Source organism: Gavialis gangeticus, unplaced genomic scaffold, assembly GCF_001723915.1.
Source record: "Gavialis gangeticus isolate Ggan-Ray unplaced genomic scaffold, GavGan_comp1, whole genome shotgun sequence".
Lineage (NCBI taxonomy): Eukaryota > Metazoa > Chordata > Crocodylia > Gavialidae > Gavialis > Gavialis gangeticus.
The window spans coordinates 3758085-3769716 of record NW_017729009.1 but is presented as its reverse complement, the minus strand read 5'-3'; the positions used below and the strand labels follow the sequence as shown (position 1 = coordinate 3769716).

Here is an 11632-nt window from a genome sequence, read left to right as displayed (position 1 = left end):
AAAAAGGCACAGTTCTTAGGGCAGATTCCCCTCCATCACTGACCAAAAGTCAGCACTGCTCTCAAGTCGGACAAGTCACTTCCCAGTGAAGATGCTGCCAATGGCCGGCCCAGACTGGAGGCTTCAAACATGAGCAGTCGCATGCTAGGAAGCAAGACACTAGACCAGAGACCCACTGGTGGTAATTGGTACCATCCCATCAGTCACTGGCTGGACATGCAGCACTAGAAGCTGGGTGAGATTTTTGCCATTCATTTACTGGAGGTGAAATCAGAGCCACCCCGGGATATCTTACAATTCCTTTTGCCCCTAACAACCTCCTTCTCCTAGCTCTGTAAACTGAAGTGCTTTTTCCCTGATATTATCCACCAAGCAGAGGAGCTCCTGTCTGTCCAGACCCACCTGAATCTGTCGCTGTGTTGCTTGGTTTCAGTGCCGAGCACCTTGGCGCAGAGACAGCGTTTGTGCAGTGCCATATGCTTGATGGCACTCCATCAACACCACCAACAGCAGCAATACCCTGTCAGTGGAGATGGGCAAACCTGCCTGTTCTTGTCAGATATGGCAATGCAGACCTGCCGGGACTGGATCATATTGACAAGTCTCTGCTGACACTGAACTATCCCTTCTCTCATCTCCAAGGTCCTTTTGTACTAAATGCTTCATTTTCACCTCCCATACATGTTATTTGCAAGGGAAGTTAGTTGCTTCTTCCATCTTTGCCAGCCTCCTGCCATTTTAATTCCTTCTGTCACTGAAAAGATGTCCTCACGCATATAGCCCAGGGCTTGAAGACCTGGGTGCTCTCCCTGATTTTGCAAGATTCTTGTATAATTTTGCAGAAGTCATCAGCTGGGACAATACAAGTGCTGCATGTTGTTGTGGGGCAGTGCAGGGGAGGCTGAGGGGAGCTCTAGGTAATGCTGTACCTGGGTTGGTAAAATACCTACTGCACTGTGAAGCTGCACTGGTCAGTGCAGAGAAGGGAATGGGCCTGTCTCACTCCCACTGCAGCCTGCTCCTGCCTCATCTGTCACCCCATCTGGTCCTACTTGCCACTTTCCCAATTCTCTCTGTTGGGAACAGCCCCCCGTTCCCCAGAGCCAATATCCTCCCGGTCCTTTGTTAGAGCTTTCTTCATTCTCAGCTATTCCATTTTGACAATCCCACCCTCCTCTCAGCTGCCTTGCCCCCAGAGATCTGTGGCAGTGAGACTGAAAGCTCTTTGGGCTGCAGGTGCTAACGCTCCATGCAGGGCTCTGTCTGTGCTCACACCCCCACAAAGGGCATTTATTTGGGATTTTACCAAATGAGGGGGAGAGAGGCCATCCAGTGCCCAGGGGAGCCCTTGTCTGGTGTCTCAACAAATACATTCTGAAAGCCAGCTCGCTCACAGACAGGGATGCAAGGATTCAGGAGCTGCATGTGTAACACCCCTGGCATTCCCCAGAAAAGGACCCATGAAGTTGGAAGACGGTCACTCAAGCAGAGGAGGCACCTGGGCGCAGGGTGCAGGTATCGGGTAGGAGTTTTGGGAAGCAATAAATAAAGACGTATATGAGAAGCACTGTGCAATGCCAGGGTATTTCCGTGCAAGGCTGCTGCTGCGTTCTGGGTAGCGCATGGTAAGTAACATCATTCTGGTGTGTACAGGGAGTTGTTTCTGTACTATTGGTGCCAATGATCCAGAGAGGAAGGATTTAAAACTGACCAAGCAGAGAAAGATGTGGCTAAGAGTCCTTCTGCATAGTCACGAAGCTTTCTCCCAGCTCCCTGACAGGAGGGCAGGAGTCCATCTCTGCATTCCCATCACTGGCTCACACCTACTCTCTTTCAGGTTGCTCCAGAAGGGTGAATGATGCTGGACAAGGCCATCCTCCTTCTATTCCTCCACTTAGTCATGTGCTCCATCTCTTCTCCTCTCTATCCAGCTCTCAGGTACACTTTGGTCTCCTCGATTTTTCTGCCTACCCTGGATATTTTCCTCATAGCTTCACACCTGGGTATGCAGGGTGCGTCTATACAGCCTCCTGGGTTAGCCTGAGGGCATCACTGAGATGTAAGGCCCTCATCCGCTACTATGCGTCTGGACGTGCATGCTAGGTCACAGAGAGGACTCCGGTGCAGGGGTGGGGAAGGACAGTGGAGTACAGTGCTCTGGAGCACACTCACCCCACTCTGAACTAGTCAGGCCTGCTGCAAGTTGTAGCCTGGTCACATGCACATAGGCAAGGTGTGGCACACTCGCATGGGGCACAGACACACCTGTAGTGGGGCCATCACTTTTTGGGCTTCCCTCTACTGCTCTGACAAGATATTACAGTGCCAGCTGGTTGCAACCGTGCTGCTATGTCAACCTCCTCTAAGTGCTAGCAGTGCATTTCAGTCCTAACAGGAAATGCCCTCTGCCCCAAACACCATCAATTAATTTCAGCCCTGCTTGGGAGCACCCTCTGCGGGACCCATACTACCCCCCTGGACCCAGAGTGTCCCCTGCCATTTTTGCCTTGATCCCTGCCCCAGATTTATAGCTCTGCCAGCTCACCCTAGCCCTGACCCACATCCCCTCATGCTCCTTCAGATTGGACTGCCTCCCACACAGCCGTCACTTCACCTCTGTCCTGACCTGCAGCCCCTCCCCACCATGCCAGCTTGCAGCAGCTTCTGCCTAGACACTGCAGGTTGTGCCAAATCATCTTTTTTTAAAAAAAACATCATTTTCTGCTTCAGTGAGGACAAGCTTTTCCTCCTCCTCATCCCTCTGGCTGGGAGGAAAGCTCACGATGTTGCCGCTTCTCCACAAGCAGCTGTTTATCTCCTTGGCTATCTCATGATATTCTCCTGTTTTAGTCTAGATCCTCTGCTCATGCTAGGAGCACAGCTATTGATGGAGCCTGGCTAGGCCCCCATGCCAGCATTTGTCAGCCCACACAACTGCCTAGCTGGGCTGGTGGGTGCACAATTAGGATGGGATGTAGCTGCTTGCAATAGTGCACTGTCCTTGCTGCTATTGTTAATGTATCTGAGTCTGACATAAAGGCAAGTACATTAGGCAGCTGAGGGGAAGGCCAGATTCAGACAAGCAAATAGCACTTTAAGGTGTTCCTGGAGATGAGGACTGGTGATAACTGGGCCAGCAGCTTGTATATTCACAGCAGGTTCGAGCAAAAGCTAGCTTAGTCATTTGCCATGTAGCAGCTTCAGCTAGCCTTGTTGGTGATGGTGGGGAGGTCAGGCTCCATGGTCCAGCCAGTCATTGTCTTCTCCACCAATATGACCAAAGGGAGCTGATTCTGAAGACAGTCACTAGAGGGCTTGGTGCAGTACAGAAATCCAGATGGATTCACAGAGAAGTAATATCCATCCATCCCCCACATGTGGGCTGAGTTACCATCAGATAGCAATAACTTGGTTGCTGCCAAACTGGGCAGGGTTTGAATGAGTGGTCTACAGCACATTGGCCCTCATAACTTGATAGCAATTCTCCAAACCCTCTACTCTAGCCTTTGGCAACACAGCACACAAAAAACATTAACAGGACACTCATAAGTTTGCATAGTCATGCACTCTAAAGTTAGCTCATGCCAGAATTTAGGTTGCTGGGGCAATCTCATGGGCCTGTCCACTGGAATGAATGCTTGTCTCTGGTCTAAGGCCCATTTAATTACTTGTGCAGAGTGAGACTGTTCCAGCAAGGGAGACTGACTTGATATATCAGCAAGAGGGCACTCACCTGGGATGCAGAGTTGTCTGTGTCAGGCAGAGTGAGGAGCTGAGCCTGGGCCAGCCAGATCCTAGAGTGCTCCCAGCCCTGGGATGTTGGCTGTGCTGTGCTGTGCTAGGGCTCCCTTCTCCTGACCAGAAAATCCATCACAGACTGGAAAAAAACTTTCCTGTCAAAACTGGCACCTACATCTCTGCAAACTGCTCCAGTTTGGATGAATCAATATTTTATAATGTTGGAAAATTCCCAGCCAGCTCTGTTCCTGCCAAGAGCCACTCTGCTGACAAATTCCCAGCTCCTGCTCCAATGCATGGAAAAAGCAAAGGGTTTTTTCAGTGATCTCCTTACTAAGGTATCAACCAAATCCCCCTGGCTTCTCAAACATGTTCTGGACCATTATGCCTACACCACCACTCCAACCAGACGAAAGCATGGAGGCACTTGAGTATCTCAGAATGAAGGTCTCAGAAGAGGTTTTCTTCAGCAAGGATAAAACCAATACATCTCCCTCAAACTTCTATTTTGGGAAGGGCTGAACCCCTTCAACTGGAATTAAAAACATTAGCTTCAGGGAGACATCTACCATACAAAATTTCAGCCAAGTTATAAGCAATGGAAAGCAATGTCTTGTCACTGCAAGTGTCAGGCAATCTTAATGAGCGGTGTTATACGTTCTGGCCTGGATTAAGTAGAGAATACAAAATCTTCTCCTTTGCATATTCTATTATTGGTTCCTTGCATTAAAGTGAAGGCTGTAGGCACTCTGGTGTATGAACTGAAGGGTTGTCTCACCCAGCCTCTTGTCTAAATTTCTCTGTCACCTTCACAAATTGGTGAAGGCGCAATGCTGGGTGCAACTAGAATCTGAGGCCACCAAATTCATGCCATTGCAGGGAAAATCATTTAGCTTAGCTTCCCCTTTCTGACATAGTGAAAACCAGATCACTCATATTTGTCCTGGGTATATTGGCAGCTCATAGAAAAGAGACACCTGAGACCTGATGTCTAGTGCAGTGCTATAAGTGACATCCAGGCAGTTGCTAACATGTGGAGTAAAGCAATGGGCAAGGCCTGTGCGTTACTCATGAGACAGGGAAGAAGAGAGGATAGGACACACAGAGATGAAAGCAGCAAGTGCCATTTGAGGGGACTGGTGGTTCTCTCAGTCCAGCATCTCAGTGGTACAGAGAAGGTGAGCAGGGCTGAAATTTAAACATGGCTCAAGTGCTGCGTTGGCTCTTTTACAGATACAACCCAGGGCCCATTGCTGGCAAGATGGTGAGCTTTCAGCTCCGGGACAGCGGCCCAACGCAGAGCCACAACCTCTCTGCTGAAGAGCAGGAAGTGGAGAGTTTTCTTACTGATCCTGCTGAAAAAAGGTGGGTGCCTCACTCTTGAGCCCCAGCTCACAATGGAAAGAGCCCCGGTTAAATTCTTCCTGCAGTGAAGCCCAAACAGAAACAGCAAGAGGACTCAGGAGCCCAGGGATGTTTTGTAGAAAAAGCTCCATTTCCAGGGCTGGCCACAAATTTTCCAGTCAACATTTCAGCAAGTGGCTTCCCTCAGCTGGTAGCAATGAGCCAGGGCTCCTCCATTCACCCTCCCTAACACCCATTCTCCCTCCAACCTCTCCCTACTCAAGTTTTGCAATCCTTTTACCATGTTGTGTTCTGCTGTATGGATGCTGATTGGGCTGGTAGCATTTTTTCCTGCTGTCTGCTTATCATGCATTTTTACATCAAGAGCAATACATTTTCTGACCTAGCAGTGCCCAGACCTTGGCAAGATTGTGTAATGGGCACTTATCCCTCCAGGTCAGATCTCAGCAGCACTTGAGTCAGGTGCTCTGCAGCATTTCTCAAAGGTCTTCTTTTCCCGAAAGGTTGACTTTCCAAGGGAGTTTTTGCAGTTCTCTTGTGTATCCCCTCCGCAGGATGCAGCGACACGCAGATGCCATATTCACTGACAACTACCGGAAATTCCTGGGGCAAATCTCTGCCCGCAAGTTCTTACAGACCATTATAGGCAAGCGGCTGGGGTAAGCCAACCTTTGCTGCTCCGCTGGGTAAGTGGGTTGGGCACTGGGCAGCCTCTTCTGTAAAACAGCTTTCCATCCGGGCCCAGTGGAACCATCTCCTCTCCTAGCCAGGCTCTCATCTCAGTTCTCACTCCTCCATCAGTCCCCCAGCTTGCTTTGTCTTGTGGGAGTCCTGCATTTCCATTTTGTAGGATTTATGCCATCACAGTTCTTCTCCCTGGGCAGGCTATTTAACCTCTGCCTTCCCAGGCTTTCAATGAGACTTCTCCTAGATCTCTGCTACCATGTTTGTAACCAACTAGAACCTTTGTGGAAAGCCAAGTAATTGATATCACTCACTGGGGGGGAAAATAACATAGCTAGTTCCCACCCTGCTTTGGAACAGGGGGAAAACAGCATCCACTTTGCTGCTCCCATGGCTTGGACAACATCCAATGCTGGTAAACCAGATGGAAGACATTTTACAACTGCAGCCCAGCAATGATCTCCCTCTGGGCCATCCCCATTCTTACCCAAGAGCCTGGAAGCCTGGAAGACCCTGAATCAACCTCCCTTATCAGAACTCCCTTGCACCACAGATCTCTTCTCCTTACAGAAAGTAGTTGAAAGACCTGCTTGTGAAACTAACCATCCATTTCTGTTTCCTTCTTCCCTGAAGCAGTGAAGGCAGCTCAGGGGAAGGGGTGCATGAATTCTTGACCAGGCGCCAGTCTGACAGTATCTTGATGGACAGCCGCTATCACCAGCAGATGGTATTAAGAAATTTCTTGGGAGCCATTCTACAGAACCAAAGGTAAGTAGAGAGCTCTACCTGGGAATGAAGGCCTCTATGATCCTAACCTCATTGCAGGCTTCAGGAGCTTTGGCTCTATACTTCAATGGGAGCAGGAAAAGCTTTTTGTTCCTGTTGACTTATGAAGGTGGGACCATGTGGCTATGTCCAATCCTTCAAGTACGCTGAAGATGAAAGCAAAGTTCCTACCAGGCAGCAAAGCTCACATCTTCCCCACCAGGGACAAGCCCATCATAGCTGCATGACTGGGAGCTTGGCCAGAGCCTGCCAGCAGCAGATGTGGTACTAAAGCCACTCCCTGTGGATTTTTCTTTGTTGTTCAATTCTCTTGCGAGAAATGTAGGTGGGGGAATATATATTATGCCCTTCCCATCCTCTCCTGTCATGCAGGCCTCAGGATGCCACCAGTGATCAGCTAGATGACTTTACCAGCACCTTGGCCAAGCTCATGAAACTGTAAATAACTCACCCCACACCCCATCTGGTTCTGGTGAGTATGAGTCTCTAGCTGCTGAGCTGTGGGCAGTGTCCAGCTTTGGCAGTGCTCCATACTGAAGATCAGTTTCTGTACGAGCCAGTGGTGTTCCAGCTTTTGTTTCAGTCCAAAACAACTCCTGAATTCTATGGGAGTGGAGAGCTCAAAGCTCCCTCTCAAAAGTCAGGTCACTTACTGAGGCATCTAAAAGTCAATTTGAAGGCTGTTTTTTGTTTGGAAAGGTCAGCCATATAGATAGATGCTGACTTTAAACAACGCCTTTGTATACAGAGATCAAAGAGCTGCAGGGCACCAAGTGGCCTCTCAGGGAGCATACCACTGAATGCTAGGTCCCAAGTCTCCACTTTTGCAGGGCAGGGTCCTAAGACTCCACAGCTCTGAGACAGGGCCTTACATTCAACCACTGCCTTTTTCATGGTGGTTCCTTCAACAAGTCCAAAAAGCTTGACGCCTGTTAGGGGGCTGGGAAAATGCTTGGAAGCCAGGCAACCAGATGTTGGCTGAGACGCAGTCCAGCTTTTTCTAAGCAGGCCAGTCAACTAGAATAAAATGTTTAGGAACCTTGGGTTAGAATGAAGAAGTAAAGCTTGCACCGTGCTGTTTGTAGAACCTGCTCAGAGCAAGCAGGAATCTCTCCCCCTGTCCTGCTGTTCACATTGCATCTGCATCCCTTGGCCTGCAGTTGTTAGAAGCCGATTTTCAGTTGATCTGCCTCTGTGCTCCAAAAGGTAACTCCATTCAATGCAAAAGTTCTCAACAGGTCAACAGGACACCAACCCAGATGCACCTATTGACCAACTCTCTTATTCCCTAGTTTAGGGAAGAAGTCAACCCTGCCAATCCAAAGAAAGCACTATAGAGAAGTGAGGAAATAAAGTCTCTCAAACTCACTTGGGCCCAGATGCCAGTTCTTTGCCTGTTTAGAGCCAATCAACCAGCTTGGCTTGGCTTACTTTTAAAGTTTAAGTTCCTCTCTGCACAGCTCTGGAGTTTTGTCCCCTAGGGAACTGATTACACACAATGTTCTTCACATTTCCTTTAATTTAAGCTAAGTTACAGCACCCAGCTATAATGCTCCACTTTTAGCAAAAGGAAGCCCCTGGGCTTTGTTTTTCCCCATGTGAGGTTCTGGCTTCACAGCTATTTCTCACAGTGGGTCCTTCAATGAATTTAAAAAGGAATTCATCTACTGACGAAGTCTCATCTCTAGGGCAACCAGCAGATGTTCACAACAATCCAGGACAGCCTTTCAAAACAAGCCAGCATTTATTAGTTAGTACTGGGGTCCTTAGAATAAAGTGGAGAAGCAAGTTCTATGGCATGGCCACACGGACAGCACAACCTGCTGCCCTGGCCTCAACACACCCAGGGTATTCTCTCACTTCATTGGCAGCAGGATTCTCATCAGCACCCTTCTTCTCTTAAAACAGCATACCAAAACCTGAAACGCAAGTTCTGCTTCTGTTGGCTGGCAATTAGTGTCTGAGAAATTATCTTCTGTAGCATTTCCAGTATAAGGCCAACATATGGTGGCAATTGGGTAGTTCTGTCCCACTAACCCAGACATGCCTACCTGACCAACCTATACCTCTTATTCCTGTGTCCCCAAGAAATTCTAATAGACCAGCATACAAAAAGAAAGTGGGGGCAGAAGTCATGTTATAGAAGTACAGTTTCCCACATTTTTACAAAAAGAAATTAAATAAGCCAGAAGTGTGTAATCACCCGGAAAAGCATCAAACTTCTTTATCCTCCTTACCCTTCTTGCTTCACTTCGATTTTGATTTATGTCCACTTGCTGCCAAGTGATGACAGCTAAGTAGAGCCTCTGGTTAATGTAATGAACATCTGCTGTGTTTTTGCTCTTAAACAGCTGCCTTATAATGTTTTTTTCCCTTCTGCACAGAATAATTCAGAGATTGTGGACTTAACTGTACAGTAAACAACTCACAGACCAGAAGAAACAACTCCTGGACCTGAACAGCTGTAAAATTCATGCATATGCTTCTTGGAACCCCTGGATGCTCTCCATTAAAGGACTAGGATTTCAATTAACATGCCTTTGTTAATTTGAAGGTCCTTGTAAAGTAACAACCCTTTTACCTCACCCCTGTGACTGTACTTGAGCAAAATTTTACTTTTATTTGCTGCTGCTCCGCATAGGGCTCATCTATCCTATACCTGACTAGCCCACAGCAGAATCTGTGTTGCTATTACCTATAACCTAACAGTTTTTAATCAAATGCTACAGAAAACATCTGCTTGCTGTTCAGATTGAGAGTTTAACTCAATAAATATTCAGGCAATCCCAAGTTATGTTTTGGTATCCAAATCAATTTATCCATATGTACTGATTTGATACCTCCCTCTGACTGATCCTGTTCGAAGTGGAGAGGGGATAAGCATTGCATGACTGTATCTTACAAGTTTTCTTTAGGGGAAGAAAAGCTCCCAAGCATTTTCAGTCTACTAGAAACCGCACTGGAGCCTCAGGCCTGACTTATTTATCCAGTCAGGCCTACCCATATGGATCACTTGCAGCAGGACTGAACCCACTAGCAGGTACTAAGGCTCTGTAGCCTAACCTTGTGTTGTTGAAACAGGAGAGGATTGGCTTGCTTGCTTTAAATGAGACTGGTACAACAGGGGTGGGAACTTCCCATTACACTGATACACCATTTCAGTCATTTAACAGAGGACTACTAACTAAATTCAGGGCCTTGTCTAGATCCCTCTTTAACTGCTGTTTAGAAGGAAGAACACTTTATTGTCTTCCTTCGATGACCTTACCCACCCAGGAAGAACAACATTATTCTGCTTCCAGTTCCAATCTTCTGATTTTCCAACAACTGCACATGTAACAATTATGCCTTCAGGATGAACTGTAAATAATTTCAGGGTGGGTCTAACCTTCCCATCACTGCAGCAGAAATAAAAGCTGTTCTGAACAAACTTGTCCAACAGCAGGGCCAGATTCTTCTTGGTCTCTTGAGACGTGTGCCCATTTCTCTCCCAAGAACTCCTATATCATTAAACATTAACAAAGCAGCATTTGACAGCTGGATTCTGCAAGGGCTAATTCTAACAGCAGTGCTAACATACGGGTATAGGTCACAGAAAGAGAATGTGAGGATGCCTGCACCTGCCAACTTCAGCCAGGGGTAGATGCAGGCACAAGTTTGCACATGCATATTTGCAGGATAAGACCTTTGAAAATATCCCCCCCTTTCATTTTCCATTAGGTGGTCAGCTTGATCAATGTGAAGCACAGTCCAGCTGTTTTTTTCTGAGAGGATGGTAAAAAAGAAGATAGGCCTACCGTGCATCTGAAAATACATTCTTAGGCCTCAACTTAGCTTCTAGATTTGTGGTAAAAAAATGTTCTTGCAATGAACTACAGCCAGAGTCAGCTGGGAGAAGAGCTGACAGTTAAAATGCCTAGCCTACTTGCATGTGGGTAGATGAAGTCTATCCTTTTGCTCCTACCTACTGATGTAAAAATACAGATGCAACTAAAGATGCAAGTTTCAAGGGCTACCTAAAACTACACCCCAAGGAGTACAACTCCCTACGTATTCCATTAATGTCAATCAAGGGTACTATAGAAAGTCACTCCAGATTTCCTTTAGCCATCCCATGTTAGGCTAATACAGTGACTCTCAGGTCCTCTGCTCAACAACTGGAATGATGGGTAAGAACCTGAAGGGTCCACAGGGCCAGAGGAGAGATCTGAAGTGTTGAGGCAGGGCACTCTCTCTTGCACACAATTTTTACATAAATCTCAAATTATGCATTAAAGGTTAAAATCCTCCCCACACTTTTAAAAATGCTATGTTTTACAAAGAAAACTTGGAATAAAGGAGCTAAAATACCTGCGAGAAGCTACAACTGAGTGTCAATTGCTGGCACATCACTATTACCTGGTTTGTAGAGTGCCTGGCACAAGGGGTCTCCATTCTTGGTTGACTTTTAAGGCATCACTGTACAAACACTATCTATACTAACACCGAAGTGGCAAAAGGCCTCTGACCTTGGCCTTTTGATGCATAGAGCAGGGGTGGGCAATTATTTTGGCTGGAAGTCTGCTTAATGAGTTCTGGTGAGCTGTCAAGGGCTGCTCAGGTAGCTCCGCCCCTTGACAGGTGCCCCACCCCCTGGTTGCCATTTTAGGACTTAATCCGTGTCCTTTACCACCAGAAGTCCTTCACTTTGCTCCAGATATACTCCTTTTGGGAGCAGTGTTGCCATCTTGAAACTGGAAAAAAATTCCCAAATCATATACTTAAAAAATAAATAAATAAAAAAAATCAAACATCTACAATATTTTAACTTTTTAAAAATTATATTAAAAAAAAAATCTTTTTGTCCTGATTCATGTGTGTGTGCATAGTGTATCTAGAGGTGGTTGCGTAACAGTTCAAAATACTCTTAGTCTTGTATATTGTGTGTGGGGGATAAGGGGGTATATGTGGGGTGGTGTGGCTGGGGAGTGTGCGTTTGTGTGTGGTTGGGTGTGAATATGGTGGATGGGGTGTATGTGGTTGGGGTGGGGTGTATGGGAGGGGGTGGGGGCTGTGGGAG

At 47.1% G+C, this 11632-nt stretch overlaps 1 protein-coding gene across 1 annotated transcript in view; it reads left to right on the top strand.

The window, feature by feature from the left end:
• Positions 1-11161, top strand: part of GHRH (growth hormone releasing hormone) — a 13052-nt gene extending 1891 nt beyond the window's left edge. The window contains exons 2-7 of the mRNA XM_019509802.1: positions 1838-1938; positions 4972-5103; positions 5658-5762; positions 6424-6555; positions 6946-7045; positions 8958-11161. Coding sequence (XP_019365347.1) covers positions 1856-1938; positions 4972-5103; positions 5658-5762; positions 6424-6555; positions 6946-7015 — 522 coding nt within the window. The 5' untranslated portion in view covers positions 1838-1855 and the 3' untranslated portion in view covers positions 7016-7045; positions 8958-11161. The remainder of the gene's footprint in view (positions 1-1837; positions 1939-4971; positions 5104-5657; positions 5763-6423; positions 6556-6945; positions 7046-8957) is intronic.
• The last annotated feature ends 471 nt before the right edge of the window (positions 11162-11632 follow it).